Source organism: Ursus americanus, chromosome 12, assembly GCF_024610735.1.
Source record: "Ursus americanus isolate L20-20 chromosome 12, mUrsAme1.1.p, whole genome shotgun sequence".
Lineage (NCBI taxonomy): Eukaryota > Metazoa > Chordata > Mammalia > Carnivora > Ursidae > Ursus > Ursus americanus.
Window position 1 is genome coordinate 11,323,223 of NC_142138.1, and position 24,583 is coordinate 11,347,805.

Below are 24,583 nucleotides of genomic sequence, written 5' to 3' on the forward strand. Positions count from 1 at the left end.
AGGAAATCAATAGAGAAAATCAAGGGAGTCAAAATCCAGAGGTTTATTGATAAACCTCTAGCCATGCTAACTAAGAAAAAAGGAGAGAAGACACAAATTTCTAGTATCAGAAATGAAAGATGGGACATTACTGCAGATCCCACGGACATTAAAGGAATACTATAAATGGCTCTATGCCCACACATGTGATAACCAACATAAAATGGGCTAGTTCTTTGAAAGACACAATGTGTGAAAACTCATACCAGAAGAAATAAACAACCTGAATAGATTTATATCTATTAAAGACATTAAATCTATAATTAATAACTTTTCAAAACAGAAAAAGCCCCAGGCCCAAATGGGTTCCTTGGTGAATTCTACCAAACGTTTAAGGAAGAAATTATACTGATTCTCTACAATCTTGTCTATAAATTAGAAGCAGGGGGACTAAGTCCTAATTCATTCTATGAAGCCAACATCACCCTAATACCAAAAACCGACTAAGACTTTACAAAAAAAGAAAATTACAGACCAATATTTTTCTTAAATAGAAATGCAAAAATCCTCAACAAAATATTAGCAAGTTGACTCCAACAATGTATAAAGAGAATTACACCCCATGACCAAGTGAGATTTATTCCAGATATATAAGACTGGTTCGGTATTCAAAAATGAATTAATGCACTCCATCACATCAGCAGACTGAAGAAAAATCACATGATTATAGCAATACATGCAGAAAAAGCATTTGACAAAAATCTAACACCCACTAATGATAAAAACGCTCAGCAAACTAGAAATAGAAGAAACTTCTTCAATTTGATAAAGAACATCTACAAAAAACCTGAAGCTAACATCATACTTAAATGGTGAGAAACTAGATGCTTTCCCACTAAGATCCAGAACAAGTCAAGGATGTACCTTGTTGGTTTACAACCTGGCCCTTTCACAGAGGGCAAGAAGAGACTGAAGAAAGAAGCAGACTATTCTAGTTTGGTAGGTGGCGGTTTCATTAAGCAAGGGAACTTACTTACGAGGCTTGTTTTGTCCAACCACAGGAGAAGTAGATCTCTATACCTGCCCACCAGAATCTTAAAACTTTGCATAGAGGCCTTAACTGGGTTCAGTCACGTATACCATCCAGATGGTCTCAAAAGCACATTACTATCTCAAGGCTGTGTCCTTGGGCAGCTTCGAGCACAGGAAAGGCAAATGGCACCCACATTCCAAGGATAGAGGAGGTGGTAAGGAGCTTCTGATTGCCCAGACCCAGCTCGTGGGTCAACTGGCAGTCATATCCTCCCAATAACCTCTGCCAGTGTCCCTTCAAACACCACTCTTTTTCAACATCATACTGGAAGTCCTAGAGATGCAATAAGACAAGGAAAGGAAATAAAAGGTATACAGATTGGGAGGGAAGAAATAAAACTGCCTTTGTTCACAGATTGCATGATTGTTTATGTAGAAAATCTGAATGAATTGGCCAAAAAACTCCTGGTACTAGTAAGTGATTATAGCAAGGTCATAGAATACAAGGTTAATACACAAAAGTCAATTGCTTTTCTATATAACAGCAATGAACAATTGGAATCTGAAATTAAAATCATAATACCATTTACGTTAGCAGCCCTCAAAATGAAATACTTAGGTATAAATCTAACAAAATATGTAAAAAACCTATACAAAGAAAACTCTGGTTAAATAAATCAAGGAAGAACTTTAAAAATGGAGAGATATTCCATGTTCATGAACAGGAAGATTCAATATTGTCAAGACGTCAGTTTTTCCCAACTTAATCTATAGATTCAACACAGTCCCAATGCAAATCCCAGGAAGTTATTTTGTGGGTGTCAACAAACAGATTCCAAAGTTTATACGGAGAGACAAAAGACCCAGAATAGCTAATGCACTATTGAAAGAGAAGAACGAAGTTGGAAGACTGACACTACCTAACTTCAAGACTCACTATAAAGATACAGTAATCAAGACAGTGCGATATTAACAGGAGACTAGACAAATAGATCAATGCAACAGAAAAGAGTGCCCAGAAATAGACCCACAGAAATAGAATCAACTGATCTTTGAGAAGGAACAAAGACAATGCAAAGGAGAAAAGACAGTCTTCAAAAAATGGTGCTGTAATGACTGGACTTCCACGTGTAAAAAAAAATGAATCTAGGCACAGACCTTACACATGTCATGGAAATTAACTCAAAATGGAACTTAGAACTAGATGTAAAACACAAAACTATAAAACTCCTAGAATATAACATAGGAGAAAACCTAGATGACTTTGGGTTTGGCAGTGACTTTTTAGATACAACACCAAAGGCACAATCTGTGAAAGGAAGACTTAATAGGCTGGACTTCATTAAAATTAAAAAGCTCTGCAAAAGGTATTGTCAGGAGACTGAGAAGACAAACCACAGACTGGGAGAAAATATTCACAAAAGACGTAGCTGATGAAGAGCTATTGTCTATAACAAAGAACTCTTAAAACTCAAGGACAGAAAAAAATGAACAAACTGATTTTAAAATTAGCAAAAAATTGGAACAGACACCTCAGCAAAGAAGATATATGGGTGGCAAATAGGTATCTTAAAAGATGCTCAGTATCATGTCATTAGGGAATTGCAAACTAAAACAGGAGTGAGATACCATTACACACCGATCAGAACGGCCGAAATTCAGACCACAAACACCAGATGCTGGGGAGGACATGGAACAACAGTAATTCTCATTCACTGCTGGTGGGAATGCAAAATAGTGCATCCACTTTAGAAAAGAGTTTAGCAATTTCTTTCAAAACTAACTGTATTCGTACCATAAAATCCAGCCATTGTGCTCCTTGGTATTTACCCAAGTGGGTTGAAAACTTACGTGCACATAAAAACTTGCACACAGTTGTTTATGGCAGCTGTCTTAACCCATTCCTGCTGCTGTAACAGAGTACCGCACCGGGTGCACCACAGACAACAGACATTTATTTCTCACAGTTCGGGAGGCTGCAAAGTGCGAGATTAAGGCACCAGCAGATTTGGTATCTAGTGAGGGCTCACTTCCTGTGTCTTCACACGGAGGAAGGGGTGAAGGAGCTCTGACCCATTCATTAGGGCTCCATCCTGATTACCTAATCACTTCACAAAGGCATCACAAAAAACCAAATACCATCACTCTGGGGATTAGGTTTCAACATATGAATTCGGGGCAGGGGCAGGGACACAAACATTCAGTCTATGGCAGCAGATTTACTCATAATTGCCCAAACTTGGAAGGAACCAAATAGATAAACTGTGGTACAGCCAGACAATGGACTATTATCCAATGCTAAAACAAAAGTGAGTTATCAAGTTCCGGAAAGACAGTGGGGGGTTCTTAAATGCATATTACTAGGTGAAAGATGTCAAACTGAAGAGGCTCCGTGCTATGTGATTCCAACTATACCATGTTCTGGGAAAGGTAAAACTATGGACACACTAGAAGATTAATGGTGCCAAGGGTTCGGGGAGAGGTAGGAATGAATTGGAGGAGTACAGAGGATAGAGGATTTTAGGGCATCAAAACTATTCTTCATGATACCATAATGGTAGATACTTAATATTTGTCAAAACCCACAGACTGTCCAATACCAAGAGTGCAGTCTAACCTATGGACTTTGGGATAATGATTTGTTAACACAGCCTCATCAGTTGTAACACCTGCACCACTGTGGTGAGATATGGATGGTTGGGGAGGCTGTGCGTATATGGAGATGGGGCGGGGGCGGTATTTGGGGACTCCCTGTGCTTTTGGCTTAATTTGGCTGTAAATCTAAGACTGCTTGAAAAAATACAGTCTATTTAAAAAAAACAAACAAAAATACTTTGTATGGCAAAATGCTATATATACGTGAGGCGTTCTTACTACTTAAAGAGGCAGGTGCTGTACTTTGGGGGCACGGCTTGGCGTTTACCGGGAGATGCTTAGAAACAGAAATCTTTTGGAGCTGTTTTTTTCTTCTCTGAATAAAGTTAGTGTACTAGAGGCCAAGGTTAACACGTTTATGACCGGCAGCCAGCTTTCCTGTGTTCCTTCCCTCTGCCCTAACACACAGGTATGCAATGCATCCAGGAGGGGTAAACTTGAAGCTAATTCCTGAGAGATTAGTTAACTGCAGTACTGGTCTTCAACCACTTCTCCTCTCTGGGCTTCAATTTCCCTGCTTGAAAGGAATGACATTTTAGATGTTTTCTAAAACACTTTCCAGCTCTGAGCTTCTATGAGTCTTCTTTTAATTTTTCCAGGGGCCCGTGCTTTCTCTGGCTTCAAGGCCTTTGGACATGCGGTTCCTTCCACTAGGACCACTGTCCCCACTTGCCTGGCTAACTGCTTGCTGTTCTGCCTTTCTGGTCTCAGCATAGGTAGCACTTTGGGGGAAGTCCTCTTGACCTCTCTACACAGAATTACTGCCCTTCTCCATGCTAGCAGACCCCCATTCATCCTCTGTTTCTGTGCTTAATATACTAAGTGATAACTTTCTGTCTACTTGTCTCTTCCCGGCTCTAGACCGCCACCCCGCTGAGTGCCGAGTGTTGTAGTTAGCACACACGCGTACAAACACACACACCACGGGAGTCTCAGGTCCAGATTTTCTTGGGGATGGCCCAGCTCCATCTCTTCCAGACTCAAATCCTCTGGGGAGGGCTATGGCTCCAGAAACACTCAACCACCAGCTAGAAGCTATGAGTGCGAAAAAACATCTTTCATTCACAGAGGAACGATTTACATTATTAAAAGAATCGTTACTGTTAGAACTTACTTGCAACAGAGCCTTTCTAAAGGACCACAGAGTCCCTTTAAGTGTGATCTTTTTACGTATTTGTTTATAAAAATTTATCAGAGGGAAGATTTAAGATCTGCAGTCTCCTAGTCCAAGCATCTCTCAAAGGTTAAGGCAAAGGATCAGAAATGATAATAATTAGAGCAGACCTTTGAGCACGTGGATTGGAATTTTCCATTGCATTGACAGGAAGGCAGACACCTTCTGCCCTGGCACCTTCTTGCTGTCCCGGGTTGGCTTCGTCCACCCTGCACCTTTGTTCAGCTCCGCCCAGCACCGCCTGGCTGTGGTCTGTCTGCCCGCTGGCCTCAGAGCCAGCTCTGGTTGTGCCGAGATGGGGCTGCCCAGGCCAGGGCTGTGGCTGAAGAGGCTCTGGGTCTTCTTGCAGGTGGCCATGCACGTGGCCGTGGGCAAAGTGCTCCTGATACTGTTTCCCGAGAGAGTCAAGCAACAAGTCTTGGCCATGAACCAGAAGAACCCCCACTTTTCCTATGACAACTGGCTCCCGACCTTCTACAGCATGCAGTATTTCTGGTTTGTCCTGAAGGTCCGATGGCAGCGACTAGAGGACAGGACTGAGCCCGGGGGTCTGGCCCCCAACTGCCCCGTGGTCCGGCTCTCAGGACAGAGATGCAACATTTGGGACTTCATGCAAGGTCAGGAGACTGTTACGAGCTTGAGATGTGCTTGGAATGGGGTTGCAGAGGTGGGTGGGGAGGTGGGTTGGAAAGTCCTGAATTCTCCTACTCTGGCTACTCCTTTTCTGGTTTCTTGTCCTCTTCTCACTTCCTGAAACTAGGACTTCTAGACTCTGTTCTTCTGAGAGGCATCACCACCTTCCGAGGCCCTTAATCCACAAGCCAGCCACACTGGCCTTCAGCTCCTACCACATGCTCTTCAGCTCTGCCTGGTCAGCCCCTGCTCATCCTTCAGACTGCTGCTCGGTGACACGTCCTACAACAAGCCAACCCTGGCTCCCCCAGGCTAGCTTAGCCCCTCGTCCAGGCTTAACGTCCTCAACTTCTCTTTTTCGCGCCTGGTAGGTCGTTACGTGTTGGGGTGTTTGGTTAATGTCTGCTGCCCTCACCGGCCTGCACGCTCTGTGCAGGGGAGCCCGTGGATGGAGCCCAGGCCCAGCCTTGTGCTCAAGGCCCTCCATGGACCAACTCCCGCTTCCCTTCCCAGTCTCACGTACAGGCTTCCCCTCAGCTCTAGCCTCCAGATGAACTCTTGAGCCCGGCACATCCCTTGTGCTCTCCCTTCTCTATCTATGTTGTTGGCTCTTCCCCTCTATCACCAACAGTCCAAAACCCCTCGTCAGCAGTGCCTGCTCTCATGCCTCCCCTTCCGCGAGGCCATCTTGGATCCCTACAGCTAGGCACGCGCTCTCTCTCCTGGGCTCATGGCTCTGCATCTGCCCCTCTCCTCGGACCCTGATTCTTCCCACCCGGCATCTGGCTGCCAAACACAAGGCTTTTCTTCCCGCCCGATAGGGAGCCTCGTGACAGAACTGTGACTGATTCATCTCTGAATTCCCAGGACCTAGACCCAGCAGATAGAGTAGAGAAGGTCCCTGAGGCAAGTCAGCTAACCTAGTGTTTTTCGAAGCATGTTCTTTGGAAGCCAAATCCCACAGACACGCTTTACCACATTGAGTTTCCTGGCTGAAGTAGTTTGGGAAACCCTGCACACCGTACCCTCCTCCTGGGAATTCATAGAGCACCCGAATATTTAAAAAGCTCCAAGAAGCCCTGAAGCTTAAAAACACACAAAACTTGAAAAAACTGACCAAACACTGACTGATCTTCCTAACACACAACCCCTGACTACTCTCCACCTGAGGAAATGCCCGGCATCATCACCCAGGTTCCAAAGAACACCTTTTGGGAAACGGCCTAATCCAGTCCTCTCTCTCTTCAGAGGGGAGATGGCCACTGAGAGGCAGAGGTAACAGCCGGTGAGAGACTCAGTCAGACCCAGAATCTGGACTTCCTCATCTCGTTCTTTCTAGCACACCTCAGCACACATTCCTGAGCACCCCCTCTGTCCCCAGCCCCCAGCTAGTTGCCAGGGACTCGGAGTTAGGTAAGAGCTTGCTCCTTCGCTCGAGGAGTTTATGGTTTCAGATAGATGTCATAAACAACTCCTCACAGTTCTGTGAGACGGGGGAGGCTGTAAAGGTATAAAGTTTGCCTGCAGGGCTTGGAAGGTTTCCTGGAGGAGGTGGTTTTGGAACGAGGCCTTGAAAAATGAGAAAGATTTTTGTAGGGTTGGAAGGGAAAAGTGTTTTGAGCAGAGGGAAGGGCAAGGGCTTTTAGCTCATGACTTTACAATTGCAGTACACAAATGACCTCCTTTTATTCAACATCCACTGAGTGACCATTGATAATAAGGGCAATGAGAATAACTGCTAACTTTTATTGAGCGTCTACTATGGGCCAAGCGCTGTGCTAGAACCAGGCCAGTTTGCCGAATATCCATCATCTAGTGACCAGTCCCATGAAAGCCAACTTGCCCCGTGGCAGTTCACAGAATGTACTTGCTTCTTTTAGTGGTTCACTGTTAGTGGACCGGTTTACGTTTTAAAGACTGTTCTATTTGTGCCTGCTCTCTGCTGTTGCACTTGAGACTGAAGAATGGAGAGAGAGGGAGACCAAGAGACAAAAGAAAACTCTTCCTGTGAAACAGAGTTGGCTTTTGGCACATTGACCCAGAAGTAATGGTACTGAATGGTCCTGAAATGATAGGCACTATACCACCAGTACCTGGTCTCTGCTCTGGAAGATCTCATAGCCTGGATGGGGATATGGTGTAGTGAGAGAGGGAACCAGAGGGTTCTGGAAGAAGTGGGATAGGGTAGGGAGGTGGTCAGAGGAAGGCTTCTTGGAGAAGAGGATGGTGAGTCGATTGTCTAGGCACAGTGAAGTCTTGGGATGGGTAGGGAGGAGGGGAGTGGGGAGCAGAACGGGCCAGAGGAGAGGAGCCACAGAGGACTGAGACATGGAGGAGTGTCGGTCAGTTTTGGTAGAAGTGGGGCTGTGGGAGGCATGAAGCTGGTGAAGGATGAGGCTGGACACGTCATCAGGGACCAGCGTTTGAGGGATCTTATGTGTCTTACTGAAGAGGGTAGACTTCCTCCTGAAGGTATTGGTGAATTCTAGAAGGATTTTCAAGGAGGGTGTTAACAATGACCAGATCTCCTTAATAGAAAGAGATCCTTTAACTGCTTTGGAAGCCCACCAGCCACTAAAAAGCTCTGATGTGGGCTTTGGGTATAAATCCGAACTCATTTTATAGCCGCAGACCAGAAGGTCTAGAAGGCTCTACGGATAATCTAGAGCAGTTCTTTCGTTTTTCACATGCAGAGGCCCAGAGAGGTAAATTACTTGCTCAGAGTCAGTCGTATGGCGAGTTCTCGTACAGCCTGAACTAGAATTTGTGGCTTCTGACTCTCAGCTGGTGGGACTTTTTGTTGTTGGATAAGACGACAGAGGCTCAGAGGAATTCCCGGCCACCTCCTATCCTCTGCGTGTTCACACACATGTACACACATGATGTACACACACTCCCAGACACACACCCAGAGCAAAACACTGATTTACTGGCGTGCTGTGGGAGAAGGCAAGTCCGGATCATTTATTTTCTAGGTACTTGGGAGTTAACAGGAAACCGGATTTATTTCAGCCCGTTGACGATCTTCTAAAATCCCTCCGAGTGTATTCAGGAGGTGTCAGCTAGTAACGATAAATGCGCTTTCTCTGCTGAGAGAGCCTGGTATGGGGGTTAATTTACTGGCTTGGAGGTCATGGTGGGGGTTCAAGTCCAGCTGCTACAGAGCTGTTTCCCCATTTCTACAGACAACTTGGACTTGACAGCACTAGCCCGATGTCTAGAATGGTGTTCTCTGCCCCGTGGCTTGTGCACATAGGCAGAGCGCCAGTCCTCTGTCCCGTCACCCCCTAGCACCCATCCTTCCTCTCTGCTATCAGGAAGGCAGGGAACGAAGTTTAAACTTTGCCCTCCATACTGATCACTGCACCCAACCACACTATAAATAATTAAACACATGGCTCTGTCTCTCCCAGTTTCCTAATCAGTGAGTGTTGAATGTTTTTTCCAATTAAAAACAAAATTCCAGATAGCTAATATTTAGCACTGGTCCTGACCTTAAGTCTTCAGGGGTTCTTATCTAAAGCATGACTCTCTGGGGTCATTGGAGGCTAATGGCTGGTCACTTGGCCTTGACTTGCCTCTGAGCCTACCCTGATGAGGCCTGGGCAGCCCTGTCACATGGGTGAGGACTTGTGTAATCATCCAAAAGGGACTGCGCCCCCCCTCAGTGCCCCGTAGGGCATCCTAAGAGAAAATCTATGAGCCAAGGACAAGGAGAGCTTTGTATCTCCCAGCCAGCTTTCTCCTCATGTACTGAAAAATGAAGACTCTATAATCAATTATTTCTCTCTCTACTTGGCCACCAGGAAACTCAGTCAAATATTAGTTCACTTATAATGAATACATGGGACCTTAAGACTGCTTTATTTGTTTTCTGTCTTTCCCTCCTGTTCTGTGCCTCCCAGAAGGGCAAGATTTTTTTTATTAAAAATATTTTACTATGTGTATAAGCTGCTTCAAACCCATTGCACAACGAGGTGAGGGTATAACTAACGAAATACACTAACAGCAAGTTAAGATGCCCTCGGTTCCCCTCCATCAGCAAGTCCTGTCACTTTCATCTTTCACCTTCTCCGCTGCCCACACCCTAGCCCAGGCTCCTATCATCTCTCACATGCATTTCTCTGATGCCCCTTGACTGGATCCTCCCCACTTCCACCCCATCCTCAGGCCTTTCTCCATAGCGTGATCTTCAGGTATAAATCCGTTCATGTTTCATTATACATCCGAACTGTTAAGAGTCAGGGTTCTGGCTTGCCAGCCACAGAAACGCACTCCAGTTTTCTTAGTCACACATATACGTATACAAAATAACGTATTAAGAACAAGCTGCAAGATCCCCAGAATCAACCACAGCTGGGGCACTGGGCCTAGACTGTCTTTTAGCATCAAAAGTCAGGCCTGGATCCTGCTGTCACTGTGGTTGCCTTGGGAACAGACTCCTTGCCCCCCAGGACTCCACCATCCCTGACAGCAGCACTACCACTGGGCCATGGATGAATTCAGCCGTCTCAGCAACTGCAGGATCTAAGATCTCTGTGGGAGGGTCCAATCAGCCCAGGCTGGGTCACTGCTTGTGCCTTGGCTGCTTGGGACAGAGAACAGACCTGGCCCCTCTTCCTCCATAGAGGCGTACTCTTGCATTAATAGCATACAAAATAGGGAATTCCAACTAGGAAGGACGGTTAGGAACTGGGCAGCCAAAACTGCAACAAATATCCACCATCCTTGCTTTATATCTCCATGATGTTCCATCGTACCTGGAATAAAATCCGGATTTTTCACCAAGGCATAGTAGAGCCTGCCTCCCCTGGCTCATACCTGCCTCTCCAGTCCTGCCTCTCATGACCCACCCTCCCCCACCTCCCACTCCCTCCCCAGACCTGGCTCTGGTCATAGCGGCTTGCAGGTCCTTGAACACACCAAGCTCCGTCCTGCCTCAGGGTCTTTGTACAGGATAGAGTCCTTTTGTCTGGAATGCCCTCCTCCTCCCTTTGCCCATGGCTGACTCTTTCTTAGCCTTCATTTCTCAGATTAAATGGCATGTCCTCAGAGGCCTTTCCTCCCACCTGTCTAAAGTAGGTCAGTCCTTTATAGACTGTTTCGTAACACTTATCACAAGTTGAAATTGCCACATTTATGTGTTTACTTGTTTTGTGCCATTGAATAGACCTCAAATTGCATGTGGGCAGAGCCTGGCTGGCCTTGTTCTCTGCTGAGCCCCCCCCCCCCCCGCCCAGTGTGCGGCAGAGAGCCTTGCACACTGTAAGTGCTGTGTAAATGCTTGTAGGTGGAATGAGAGTGTGCTTGGGGACATTGAGGGTGAATGAGGAGCAGGCCCTGCCCTCAAGGGACAACAGGTAGCCTAGGGACCCAACTCTCAAACGGGCCACGTCACGGTGCAACACCTGCCGTGTGCTGACAGATGTGAGGCGAGGGTTCAACGGTGTCCGCTCTGGCCACAGGGATCCCCCGGGCACTGGCAGCTCCCAAAAGCTACTCGCCGTCGAAGGTGGGGGAGTAGCAGAAGGCTCCCACCCAGGGCTGGTTTCATGGGTGTGGGACCAGTGAATCACACAGGGAAAGGCCCTGTGCTTGGGGTTTAAAGTTCTGCATTAGCTGTCTTGAAATCCTTAATCATTTTATCTTAGAATTTGCATTTTGTAAGTGAAGCCCGATGGGGTAATGGAACCTGCCAAGGGACCTGGAGCCTTGGCTCGTACAGGATCTGGCCTCCCATAGCCTTCTTGCTCCCGGGGACATGTCCTCCACGACCCGCTCTTCCACCCTCAGACGCAGGGCTCGTCCAGCCTCCTTCCCACTCCTACCCATGACTGCCGCCACCTTCTGATCCCAGAGAGAGCCTGGACACAGGTACAGGAGAGGCTGGGTCAGGTGCGTGCCTCCTGCGGCATCTCGTGGCAGGGCCTGGAGGCGGCCGTCCGCATCCTGGGCCACAGCGCCACGGTGCAGTGTGTCCGGTGACTGGGGTAAGGTGATGGAAGAAGCCTCTTGCCCGCCTCCCCTCCCCCATCAAGGAGCCTAGTGGCAGTTGTGCTACCCTGTGGGGGGGGGCATGTGGGGAGGGTAAATGTCGAGCTCAATTTCTGCGCTCCTGGCCGGGCATCGTGTGTTGTCTGCTGGCTGGAGGGAGAGGAAGGCTGGTAGCGGGTGGCCACAGTCACACAGGCATGTGCACACTGAGTTTTGGGGTTCCTGGGTGACTGCGAGGGGCCGCATTCGCCCTATGAATATCCCTATGGCTGTGAGAGCGAGACATTAAATAGTAGCTAGAAAATACGCTGCCAGCGCAAGAGAGAGACCACAGAAGCAAATCCTCTCATTTTCATAGAGTTAGTGGCACTTTTCCCCCCATTTTGTGACCAAGGGGCCCAGCATTTCATTTTGCACTGAGCCAGCAAATTATATGGCCAGTCATGCCCCCACGCTTCATTCCCCTTTGTGGCATCCCCTTTGCTGCCTGTCCCACTGCCTAGCTCGGGGGCGAGATAGCTGATAACAGCTTACATCTGTTGAGTACCTACTATGCGCCAAGCACCGTTTTAAGCCCTTATCTGTACTCCTTTATCTGTCCTACCTGTAATCCTCATAACAATCCTATAAGGTAAGTATTACTATTATGTCCATTTGTGAAGGAGGAAACAGGTGATCTGAATGAGAAGAGCTCTGAATTGAGAGTCTAGAAGCCAGAGTATTAATTTTAGCTCCACCCTTGACCTGCTATGTGACCCAGAGTAAGTCTGTAAACAAGGAGAAAAATTGCCTACCTTGCAGAATTCTAATCTCATCACATGAGAAAACAGATCTGTACCTGCCTTATAAACTGCCTGAGAGGGACTCTCATTATTTTAATTACCACCTAGTGGCTGCAGGTGGTCCACTGAGACCCCCTGATAAAATCCCCTCCTTGCGGAGAAGAGGAAACTGGCTCCAGCCCATGCTAAGTCATGCTCTGTAGGCTTCAGCCCTGGCACCCCACCCCTACCCCCCACCCTCCCTCCCCCGTGGCCTGGCTCCATCTTCGAGGGAAAAATAAAAGTAATAGAAGTGAGAGCATCTGGAGTGAAGATGGTGCTGACGAAGCGATGCTGTGTGTCGAGGATTGGTCGTTGATGATTCCATTGCTGTTTCAGGCAACAGGCCATTGGTGCTGAATTTTGGAAGTTGTACCTGACCTTCATTTCTTTTCAAATTTGACCAATTCAAGAGACTTGTTGAAGACTTTTGCTCCACAGCAGACTTTCTCATCATTTACATCGAAGAAGCACACGCATCAGGTACAGAGAGACTCCCTGCCCCTGACTCTTCCTCCCTTCTCTTTTCTCCCCCACTTCCCCCCAAGACTGGCTCAAGGTTGGGGAGGGGGAGGAAGAGGAGTGAGGGAAAGAGCTGCTACTCACTGAGTACCTGCCATCTTTCAGCCCCTGCTGTGTTTACCCACCACCTGCTAACTCCAGTCTGTGCTTTCAGCCCGGCACACAGAGCAGAAAACCTGGAGGGGGCGCCTGGGTGGCTCAGTCGGTTGAGCGTCTGACTTCGGCTCAGGTCATGATCTTGGGGCCCTGGCATCGAGCCCAGAGTCAGACTTCCTGCTCATCAGGGAGTCTGTTTCCTCCTCTCCCTCCGCCTCCCTCCCCCTGCTCCTTCTCTCCCTCTCTCTCTCAAATAAATAAAATCTTAGGGAAAAACAACAACAGCAACCTGGAGGGATGGGTCCAGTTGGCAGAGCACCAAGCATTTTGAATGGATACATAGGGAAATCAAGGGAGAGGAGCTAATAGGAGGAATTTAGACCTGAAATGTCGCAAGTGAAATGACCACTCTATAGCTGGGTGTGAGATCCCTCCTAAGACTCTCCAAGCTCAAAGGGACACTGTGGTTCATCTCAGTCGATGGTTCCCAAGCTTTAGTGAGCATCGGAAGCACCCAGAAGGCTTGTTATAACGGACTGCTGGACCCTGACCCCAGAGTTCCTCAGTTAGTTCTGGGGTGGGGCCTGAGAATTCACATTTCCGACAGGCTCCGGGTGACGCTGAGGCTGCTGGCCTGGGGACCACACTTGAAGACCCCTGCCCCAGGCTAGCTTTTGTCGGGGACAGGCATTCTTTCTTCACCCCGACAGGCGGTCACACATTTTCATTACTTCACGGGAAATCTTATTCCTTTGCTGGACAGCTCTGTCCCGGAGAGCTCTCCCTGAAACTCCTACAGCTTGTGGTCTAAGCCCCTTGAACTTAACGAAATGGTCAGACACAAACCTCTCTCCCCGGTTTTCAAGGGGATTGAACCCATGCGAGTGGCCCAACTCTCAAACCCAAAGACTGAAGAAGGCAGGAAGTCATGACTGAGTGGGACAAGTGTCATTTACTTGACCATCTCCCACACGGTTTGTCTGTCTCCCAGCACCTGGCAGAGCCCATGTCCCAGAATCAGAGCTCAGTGAAAGTTGGACGAGTGGGTTTAGGCCAGTATTGTATCAGGCTCGCTGGTTTATCCGCGTGTTAAGTGTAGGTTGCTATTCATTGTCAGCAAAGTTGGTCCAGCAGTGCTTTTCCAGTATGGTCCCCGGATCCCTGACGTCAGAGCCACAAGGTGGCTTGTTAAAAACGCATATTCCAGGGCCCCACCCCAGGCCCATTGCATCCTGATTTATTGCACCCAAAGGTTGGAGACCTTCTTTCAACTTAACACTGTGCTCACGTCACTGGCAGCTTCTATCCTCATGAAGACTCCGGGGGCCACTGAAACATTAGCATCGGGTACTAGGTACACAGAGGTTCATGATACTGTTCTCTCTACCTTCATGAACTTTAAAATTTTTCCATAATATGAAACAGCACAGGCAGCAGGAGCGCAGACGCAAGCACAGTGTATCCCTGGGGCAGACGGCCCTTCGGGAGAGCAGCCGCCATGAGTTACAGAAAGAGGGTTGGGTACCTTCAGGTGTCTGTGGTCATCATGGCTGAGAAGAGACGATGCCTTGAGGTCGTCACAGATGCCAGCATTTCTCCAACTCTAATGTGTGCTTTAATGACCTTGGGGGACCTTACTCTGGCTCAGCAGGGCGGTGGGGCAGCTCCCCAGGTGATGCTGAGGCTGCCGGCGCAGGGTCGCACTGGGAGTCACAAAATCCAGCTCTAATCTCTAAAGGAACGAGCTGTAAACTGTAACCAGAGGGGTGGATCATCACAGACAGTGTTTCTGTCCTGGTATCTGTCTCCTGACTCCTGGAGTCAGCCCAGGATGAAGCTTTCCACGATCCAGGGCTGACTACCTCAAGCCAATGAGGAAAGACTTCCTGACCCCGTTCTGACACAGACCAGTTCCTTGCCTCTGTGCTTTGCCAGTCCTGGTTCGGGCGTTTCTTCCTCCTCCCCACCTCCTTCCACAGGGTACTTGTTTCTGTCAATCAGACGAAGGTGGGCATGGCCTGGCCCACCCAATTCGAATGCACAGAGCTAGGGTCCCCCAATCCCACAAGGTCTGGGGCCTGCAGCCCAAACCTGGTTCCCACACGCCACGTTTGTCCAGGTAAATTATGGGGAGGGACGAGGCAGGATGGGAAGAACACGGACTTCGGGGTTTCCGACCTGAGTATGGGTCCTAGCTCCAACAGGTGCCGAACACGTGACCGTGGGCAACTTCCCTTCCATGCTCACTTTTGCGACAGTGAAATAGGATGACAACACCAACCTCACAGAATCCTCATTCGACAATACTTGACGAGTACCTGCTATGTGCCAGCCCTGTGCGGGGCCTAGGGATATTGAGACAAAAGATACACACAGTTCCTGTCCCTCGGGAGCTCACAGTTAAAGCTGGGGCAGTGAGCCACTGCTTCTCTCCGGCCCTCCGTGTCCTCAGCTGCAGGATGAGGGGGAGAATCCCAGCTTGGCCTCCCCCAGGAGGTCGTTGTGAAGCTCCAAGGAGCTAACGAGACGCCTAACAGGAAACAGGTCAGCAGGTGTTATTGTCATCTACAGAGCTTGGATGTCTTGGGGCAGGTGACAGTTACTTTACACTGTGGCCAGACCCTTGTATCTTGGCGTGAATTTCTCCCGAGAGCTGGCTTTTCTTGGAGGAAGCTTCCTGAGCAGGGGACTTTGAAGCCCCGAGGAGATGAAGCCATTTCTGCTGCTAGACTTAACCAACTTCTGCTACCCTGGGAGGCAGCTATTACTGTAAACACAGACCACGTGGCTTCCGAATGATCCCATGACCACGTTACCTGGGTCCCAGGCTCCCCAGAAATGGGACAAGTAGAAGGGCAAGGCCAGAGCACTTCGTGGTTATTTTTTTCAGCCCATTAACAGGAGTATCACTTCCTGTAAGTAGGAAGAAGGGCACCTTGGCAAATGAGGCCATTTGAAAATCCCCTTCCATTTAAACTTAAGCAGCCTTAAGTGGGTTTGGTTTTGGGGAATCTCCAGAGCAAAGTAGCAGAATACCTGTGGTATAGAAGAAAAACTGGGGGCGCCTGGGTAGTACAGTCGTTAAGCGTCTGCCTTTGGCTCAGGGCGTGATCCCGGCGTTCCGGGATCGAGTCCCACATCGGGGTCCTCCACTGGGAGCCTGTTCCTTCCTCTCCCACTCCCCCTGCTGTGTTCCCTCTCTCGCTGGCTGTCTCTCTCTCTGTCAAATAAATAAATAAATAAATAAATAAATAAATAGAATCTTTTTAAAAAAATTAAAAAAAAAGAAAAACTGGGTTCTTTCCTACCTGTGTGTTATTTGGGGGAGTCAGGCAAAATAAACCAGTATTTTTGAAGCAGCTTCCATGAATCAGGCAGAGTCCTGGGGATTCTGTACAAGTTACCTCACAACAGGTGCAACACTGGTCCTATTAATCCCGTAACAGATGGGGAAACTGAGAATTTAAAGGGATTTCAAAGGCTTGCCCAATAACACACAGCTGAGTGTGTCAGGGAAGGCTTCCTGGAGGAGAGGGGGTTAGAGCTGTGGTTCTCAACGGAGGGTGATTTTTGTCCCCCAAGGGACATCTGGCAACGCCGGGAGATGTTTTTGGTTGTCAAAAACAAATTGAAGGGAGGGTGGGGTGCTGGCGCTACTGCCGTCTAGTGAGCAGAGGCCAAAGATGAGGCTCGACACCCTGTGACATGTAGCCCTGGGCAGAAGGCACGTAGAGAACTACTGCTCTAGACCCTTGCCTCGCAGAGCATGGTCCAGGGACCAAGCGGCCTTGGCCTCCCCGGCACCAGCTAGACCCTCAATGCCACCCTAGACAGACTGAATCAGAATCTGCCTTTAACAAGGTCCCCATGTGATTCAAATACACATTCAAGTCCGAGAAGCACTGGCCTAGTGGCCTCTCCCATGCTGAAGAGCCGAGGTCTGGGAGTCAGGAGCCCCAGGCTTCCATTTGGGATCAGTCAGTAACTCCCTATGTGATCTCGTGCATTCACCCATAATAGGAAACTGGGCCAAATCATGGCCAAGGGCTCCTCTATCTGGGACCCTCAGTTAAAGGGGGTGGGGATGGGGGTATTTAATCTGTAGGAAATACGTCTGTGCCCTGCCTGTGAGGCCCACTGCCCATATTTTCTTTTGTAGATGGCTGGGCTTTCAAGAACAATGTGAACATCAGGACTCACCGGAATCTCCAGGAGCGCCTGCAGGCCGCCCGCTTGCTGCTGGACAGGACCCCCCAGTGCCCCGTGGTGGTGGACACAATGGAGAACGAAAGCAGCCAGCGCTACGCAGCGCTGCCCGAGAGGCTCTACGTGCTCCGGGAGGGCAGGATCCTCTACAAGGTGACCGGGGCACGGGGCCCAGGGCCCAGGAAGGGCACGGGCAGAAAGGGCTTTGTAGCAGGCAGACCTGCCTTCAAGTCACTGCCCAGCCTTTTACCAGCCATGTGACCAGGGGCGAGTCCTCTCCTCTTGTGGTGTTTCAGTTTCCTCTTCTGCAAAAGGGAGGTGCTGCCCCCCCCCTCACAGGGGGTGAAATCACGCACAGGAAAGTCCCTAGCATTTGGACTGTGGCTGCAGCCTCGGGCCCAGCCCTAGTTCAGTTTGGAGCTGAATGACAGAAGGTTGTTTCCATATCATAAACAATGCTCGGAGAAGGACATTGACTTGCCCAAGGTCATGCTGCACAAGGCTCTGATTCCAATTCTAAATCCTTTGTATGGGGTGGGCCAGGAGTGGGAGGGTCTGAAGACGCTCATCTCTGAGGCAGGCCTGAACCTGGAGGGGGTTGTAAGAGTGAGAGCGGAACAAACCCTACAGTGAGCAGCCGGAGATGCTGAAGCAGGGACTCATTCAAGGCAGGAATTGAGTCCTGGCTTGCTTTCCACTGATTGTGCCCCCCCTTGGGGCTTCCAGCCTGGCCAGGGTGGGGGACAAAAGCACAGCTTCTGGCCACTTGGGCACTGCTGGCCTCCCCCGAGAGGGCAGAATGTTTTATAGCTGCCGAAGGGATTTCAAACCTTGGAGAGCCCGTGGAGCCCAACCACGCGTCTGCTCCTCTGCGCACGGGTCAAGCTGCTGGCCCTACTTCTGCAGTGAAATGCGCAACAGATGCAGCCCCGAGGTGCCAAGGGTCACAGCACAAGGATTCAGGTCCTTCTTCCCTTCTCCTCCCCAGAGACATGGCTCTTAGATGGCATGATGGAGGCCAGCAGGGTGAGGCCCCGCGCAAGTACTGGCCACACAGGAACGAATTGAAAATGGCCCACCCCTTACTTGGAGTCTGAGGGATAAGGAAGACACACACAGTGTGCTCCAGTGTCCCAAGTACTAGGAGACTCCAGAGCAGGGATCGGCAAACTTTTTCTGTAAAGGGCCTGATTGTAAATATTTTCGACTTTGTGGGCCAAATAACCCCTGGTCACGACAACTCAGTGCTGCTGTTACAGCACGAAATCCGCACAGACGAGATATAAAGGAGCATGAGGCATTAGGACAGACTTGGCTCTCAGACTGCCAATTTCCTGACCCCTGAGGAAGGATGGGCTCTGTAGAGGTGGTGACAATTACGCAGGCCTTAAAGGCTAGGAAGCCAGCCACGTGGGCAGGGTGAGTGAAAAGCATTGCAGATATAGGGAAGAAGGTGGGCAAGGGCACTGGGGCATGTTACAGCAGAGTGTGAATGGAGAATCGGGGGCATTTAGTGACAGCGGTCTCATTATGGACCAAGTTCAGCCTACCTCTTAGGACAAAGGAGAGCCATTGACAAGTTTTGAGCAGGAGGGAGGCATGATCGGATCTCTATTTTATTTTATTTTTTATTTTTGTAAAGACTTATTTATTAGACAGCATGTGTGCATGTGAGTGGGGGGAGGGGCAGGGGAGAGAATCCCAAGCAGACTCCCTACTGACCATGGAGCCCCATGCAGGGCTTAATCCCAGGACCCTGAGATCATGACCTGAGCTGATATCAAGAGTCAGACACTCAACTGACTGAGCCCCCCAGGTGCCCCTGGACCTGTATTTTAGAAAGATCACTGGCTCCTGGGTAGGCGTGGACTGGAGGGAGCAGGGACTGAGGACTGGGGATGGTCAGGAGGTGGGACGGCTGCCCAAGCAGGAGATGAAGAGGACTGAACTAGGGCATTGGGACTGGAGAGGCAGAGGTGGGTCTGATTTAGAATGGGTGGAACTTGCTGTGAGCGGTAGAGAAAATAAGGCCTGTCTGAAGATCTAATTATGGAAGAGCACCTTATTTGTATAGACCCCTTTCTCCTTTTGAAACTATTTACCTTACCCCCTGTGGTTTTTCTCGTACTTCTGGGTCCCAGTCTGCCCCGTTAAATGTTGGTACCATTCCACACCCTCTCCCTGGGTGATCTCATCCACCTTATGGGAGCCTCTGCCATTGACGACACCATCATGACAAAGTCCCACATAGCTAACACTAGCCCGGTTCTGTCAACCAAGCTCCAGACCCCCCTATTCCTGCAGGTTGGAAATCTGGAATGCCGATTCATTTCTCTTGCAGGGTAAATCTGGCCCTTGGAACTACCATCCAGAGGAAGTCCGTGCTGTTCTGGAAAAGCTCCACAGTTAGTCTGGAAAGATCCCCCAGTTCTAGGTGATCAGCAGGAGGGCTCCTCAAGTCTTGGCTCGCCTCCCAGCCCAGGTGGCTTTGACCTCTGGACTCCTGTCCCTGCTGAAACACTAGCTCAGATTGGTCTGATGCAACCAAACAATTGTAATCAGAAAACAAAGCAGCAAGTAAGCTGAATGTTAAAGGCCATACAACCCAACTCTGCCCCCACGGTGGAGACCACGTTCATCGCACGACATCGCCACGTGAGAGAGGCCCCACTCCGTGCTGAGGTGTGCTCTCTCCTTCCAGCCACTCTGGTACCAAGTGGTCAGATACGGCGGTCCTTATGTTAGGCAAATTCATTTTCCCCAACTGGCCATGTATGGACTTGATCACCTAAGACACTAAACTGGCTTTTAGAACCAAGCATGGGGAGAACGCCAGTTGTTCAGAGAAAGAGATGAGGAATTGAAAGCTGTTGTTCATTTATGCAGAAGCTTGCATTCGAAATTGTTTCTCTGATTTCTTTGCAAGTCTCCTAATGGTCATTTGTGTTAGATTACATCAGACTAATGGATAACCATTGGTATTCATCTGTTTTAACTCTGCTTCTTTCCATATTTGTCTATGACGGCCACAGCCTAAAGTACACACAGCTGTGACTTGATTTGAAAGAAAATGTTTTAAGATGCAGCAAGCTAATACAGAATGATCAAACTATCTCAGGCTATTTGAGATGGCTTCAGTGTGATCTCTACATTTTCTTTTCCAATTTGTGTCAGCCTATTTTATCTTGCCTTATAGTCAGTGTAATCTGATCAGCAAAAATACCATATGCTTGGAAGTGCCTCATTTGGTGGGAAGAACATTCATTCTCCGTGGGTTACATATCAAATGTCCCTTTGTCTTGTGAACTCTCGCTGAAGAATGTTTCACAGTGGAATCAAACTACCTTCACAACATGACATAAAAGAATGGGCTTGGGAGACATTTTTCTAACATGAAAACACATCCTCCTTGGCTCTGCCTTCGTGGCTACAATGTTAACACTATTCATGTTGCTATTTTATTCTTTTTCAAAAACTTATCATTAATCATCTACCAGGCACCCATGTTCAGATATGTTAAGTCATCTAATCTTTATACATTGCAAAGAGGAGATTATTATCCCCATTTTATAGATGGGAAATCAAGGCTCGGAGGGGGGGTTTGTGGAAGGTCTCAGAACTAGTAATAAGCCAAGATTCGAACCCCATCTCTAACTTCAGCTTGCTGTGCGACTTCGGCTCGGCTGCCTTGGTCTCTCGAACTATAAAATGCGATACGAGCAGTGCCTGCTGCATGGGGGATTTGTGAGGAACACACTCAGAACCCCGCCTGCCTTGGAGAAAATGCCACGGACAGGCTGACTATTATTATTATGAGTCGCTCCAAACTGCCTCCTTGGGCCCCCTTTTTAGGGAGTGGGAGAGGGTGCGAAGGCACACAGTAGGGACGCTGAATAAAAATTCCTCATCCTGCCAAAGCAACTCAGGCATGAGTTTGCGCGGGCACCCCGAGAGAGAGTAGCTGAGCACACAGTGGGACTGCAGCGCAGCCGGGCACGGTCCTTCTTAAGCCCCAATTCCATAAAAGGAGACAGCGGATAAGCCCATGGTCCTCTGAATCACTCCTCAGATGGTCCCCCGATTCATGCCTATAAATGCACACAAAGCTCCCAGTTTTTGGTGGACAATAGCAGCTGGAACTGAGGAGTTTTCAGAATGTTAAAATAGACCCGAAGCGTTCCAAGTCAATTCTGTTCAGTTGAATGCTTCAGACGTTCATTGAGCACGGATCCCTTACTGGGTGCTGAGTAATGCACAGATGGACAAGGTCCAGCTTACCCTCACGGGGGACTAGGCATCCATGGCAATGACCGTAATGCAAAGCGAGTATGATGGGGGACAGCTGAGATAAAGACTCACTGCTCAGGGAGGACGGAGGGAAGGGCACTCCCGTGGAGCTGGGTGGGCCTGGGAAAGCCTGGTGGAGGTGGTGGCGTTGGGCTGGGGCTTCGAGGAGGCCCAGGCCTTCCACAGTCTGCGATGGGAACCTGGAGAGCATGGGAAGGGAAAAGGACATTTGTGGGGAAACCCGCATGGCAGAGGTGGAACAGAACTGTGCAGGATGCTTCGAAGGTTTGGACTCTAATTCTGCCAAACTGGCCGCAGACGATTTCATTTCTGCTAAGCTGAGCCATGAAGTTCACAGGTGTGCGAACTAGGCAGCGTGCTTAGCTGTCAACTGAAGGATTCCGGATACCTATTCTGCCATATAGATGACATCATTGAAAGTCTCAAGTAGTTTTTTCAAGAAGGGCACATGGGGGCGCCTGGGTGGTATAGTCGGTTAACATCTGACTTGGTTTCTGCTCAGGATGCGATCTCAGGGTTTTGAGTTCGAGCCCCACGTTGGGCTCCGCACTCAGTGGGGAGTCTGCTTGAGATTCTCTCTCTCCCTCTCCCTCACCCTTGTTCTCTCTCTCTCTCTCTTATAAATAAATCTTAAAACCCAGAAGGGCACATGGATGCCGTGCTTCCTGACGTCTGACATGCTTGCACCCGCGAGTCTGTTGTCTGGAGCCCGCAGGATCCCTGGCTGGGATTCAGACTCTTCTGTTTCGGCCTCTTTACCTCAGAGATTCGCAGACATTGCTCTGTTGTTGTCTAGCAATTGTGAGAGGAGGAGTCTGAGGCCAGCCTGGGTGATTTCTTCAAGCTCTCGAATTGCTTTTGTTCTGCCTGGAGACCTGTCAGATTCTTTCTTCATACTTGAGATTCAGTACCTTCACCAAGACCTAGTCCCAGTGTTGACTGTTCTAATATCAACATTTCCTGTAATACTGCTGTAGTCTGAGTATTTGTGTCCCCTCAGATTCATATGCTGAATCCTGAAGCCCAGAGTGATAGTATTAGGGTAGGACCGGGAGGAACGTTGAATGGATCACCCACTGCGAGGGACCCCTTAGGAATGAGATTAGTGCTGTTACAAAAGAGGCCCCAGAGAGCTAGCTGGCCCCTTGCCACCGGCTGAGGATACAAAAAGTCTGCAAGCCCAGAAGACGGCCCTCACCTGACCTTGCTGACACCCTGATCTCAGCTTTCAGGCTCCAGAACCCTAAGAAATACATTTCTACTGTCTATATGCCAGCTAGTCTATGGCATTTTTGTTACGGTGGCTTGAACAATGAAGGCAAATACAATATCCTCTTCTGGTCCTAAGATTTAATTTTTTTTTTTTAATTTCAGGGACATTCTCTTCAGTTGCCTTGAACATCTTTTCTATTGTACTTTATCCTACTCTCTTACTCAGGAAGGAGAATTATGGGTATGTTGTATCCCCTGTTCTTCCACAGCTGTTACCTTCTCTATAACTATTTTTTATTTTTTAAAAACAAATTTAAAGATTTTTATTTATTTATTTGAGAGAGAGAGAACACTAGCAGGGTTAGGGGCAGAGGGAGAGGGAGAAGCAGACTCCTTGCTGAGCAGGGAGCCCGACATAGGGCTCCATCCCAGCACCCTGAAGGCAGACCCTTAACTGACTGAGCCACCCAGGTGCCCCTCGGTAATTATTTTTAAAAATCTGCGTTCTTTTCCATTTCATTTTGTGATTTTTCTCAAGCTCTCTCCTCTGACCCGGATTCTTCTGAAGCTGGGTTTATTACTGTGCCAGACACAGTTTGGCGGTTCTCACCCAGTCCCATTTGCCCACTGTCTCCTCTGGATTTGAGGGAGCTGGAAGCCAGCGGGAAGCAGTGGGAGCTTCTGGCTAGGTTCTGCCAGTGGGAGCGTAGAAGGTGGATGGAAGGGAGAAGCCATTTTTTTCTGCTTCCGGCTGGAGAGATTGCAGGGGACTGGGTCCTGTGGCTGTGCTGTCACCAGCCAAGGCAGGGGGTGGCTTCAGTTCAGAGACAGTGATGGTGACTCCACTGGTCAACAGCAGGTGTGGCTCACGGGTGCCAACTCTGGGTTACAGCCTCACCTCCTATTTGTTTTCCCAGCCTCTTCAACATTTTGTAACAAATTCCCTGCATTAGTTCCCTCTCTACTTTAAATACAGATCTCGAGCCAATGTAGTTTTCCTAATTGAATGCTGACTGCTACAATTACCAGCATCATCCCTTTGCTTCTAAGTGGCTTTACCTCTGAGACGGTTTTCTTTTTCACTTCCATTTCTCCGTGCTGGCAGCTCGCTGTTCATCTTCTGTGCCTTATCGGTTTTTCTTTAAATCCTTGTATCTCTTCTTGGAGCTCTTTTTGTCTTGTTAAGAGATAACCATGAGCTTCAATTCTTGTGTTCTCTCAGTTTCTCTTGCAACCTACGTTGTGTATCCACTTACTTTTCTGTTTTCTTTCCTCCACTTCTGTTAGTTGCCAGTTACAGTTCCCTACAGTACAGTGGTTCTCAAACTTCGGCATGCATCAAAACCACCTGGAGGGCTTGTGAAACTAGATCCGTGGGTCCCAACCTCAGTATTTCTGAGTCCACAGACCTGCGGGTGGAATAGGAACTGTGCGTTTCTAACAAGTTCTCAGGTAAGAGGCTGCCGTTTCAGGGAGCACACTCTGCGAAGCGCTTGCCAGAGCGGACGCTGTTGGTGGTCCACCCGGACCCCGCAACCAGGCCGATGCACCCAGCTGCCAGCTGCTCTGCGTGTTGGCTGCTAGTGGCTCACAGACGCCCTTTTCCTGAGAAGGTTCCTCAACAAGAGCTACGCTACCCAGAAATTCCTGAGAGATGATGTTCGCCTGAGGGTGACCATGACTGCTGCATTTGTCATACAGAGTCCTGGGCCCCTGCCTCGGGTGGGAGTACACCTCTCAGGTGCCATTCATGGTCCAGAGCACCCTACGGGGTCAGCCTGGCGCTTCAGCTGAAGCTACAGCTTTTTCTTTTTTTAAGATTTATTTATTTATTTTGGGGGGAAGGGGCAGAGGGAGAGAATCTTGAAGCGGACTTCCTACCGAGCGCGGAGCCCAGTGCGAAACTCCATCCCACGACCCTGAGATCACGACCTGAACGGAAACCAAGAGT

The 24,583-nt window shown here is 48.8% G+C and overlaps 2 protein-coding genes across 2 annotated transcripts in view; one reads left to right on the plus strand and one right to left on the minus strand.

Annotated features, from left to right (window-relative positions):
• The first annotated feature begins 5,069 nt into the window (after positions 1-5,069).
• DIO1 (iodothyronine deiodinase 1) lies at positions 5,070-20,224 on the plus strand. The gene is made up of 4 exons (XM_045799498.2): positions 5,070-5,457; positions 12,628-12,771; positions 17,066-17,265; positions 19,454-20,224. The coding sequence occupies exons 1-4, from the start codon at positions 5,136-5,138 to the stop codon at positions 19,520-19,522; spliced, it is 735 nt and encodes a 244-aa protein (XP_045655454.1). The 5' UTR covers positions 5,070-5,135; the 3' UTR covers positions 19,523-20,224.
• Positions 19,989-24,583, minus strand: part of IFT25 (intraflagellar transport 25) — a 45,335-nt gene continuing 40,740 nt past the window's right edge. Inside the window, exon 7 of the mRNA XM_087865895.1 lies at positions 19,989-24,041. Coding sequence (XP_087722021.1) covers positions 23,937-24,041 — 105 coding nt within the window. The 3' untranslated portion in view covers positions 19,989-23,936. The remainder of the gene's footprint in view (positions 24,042-24,583) is intronic.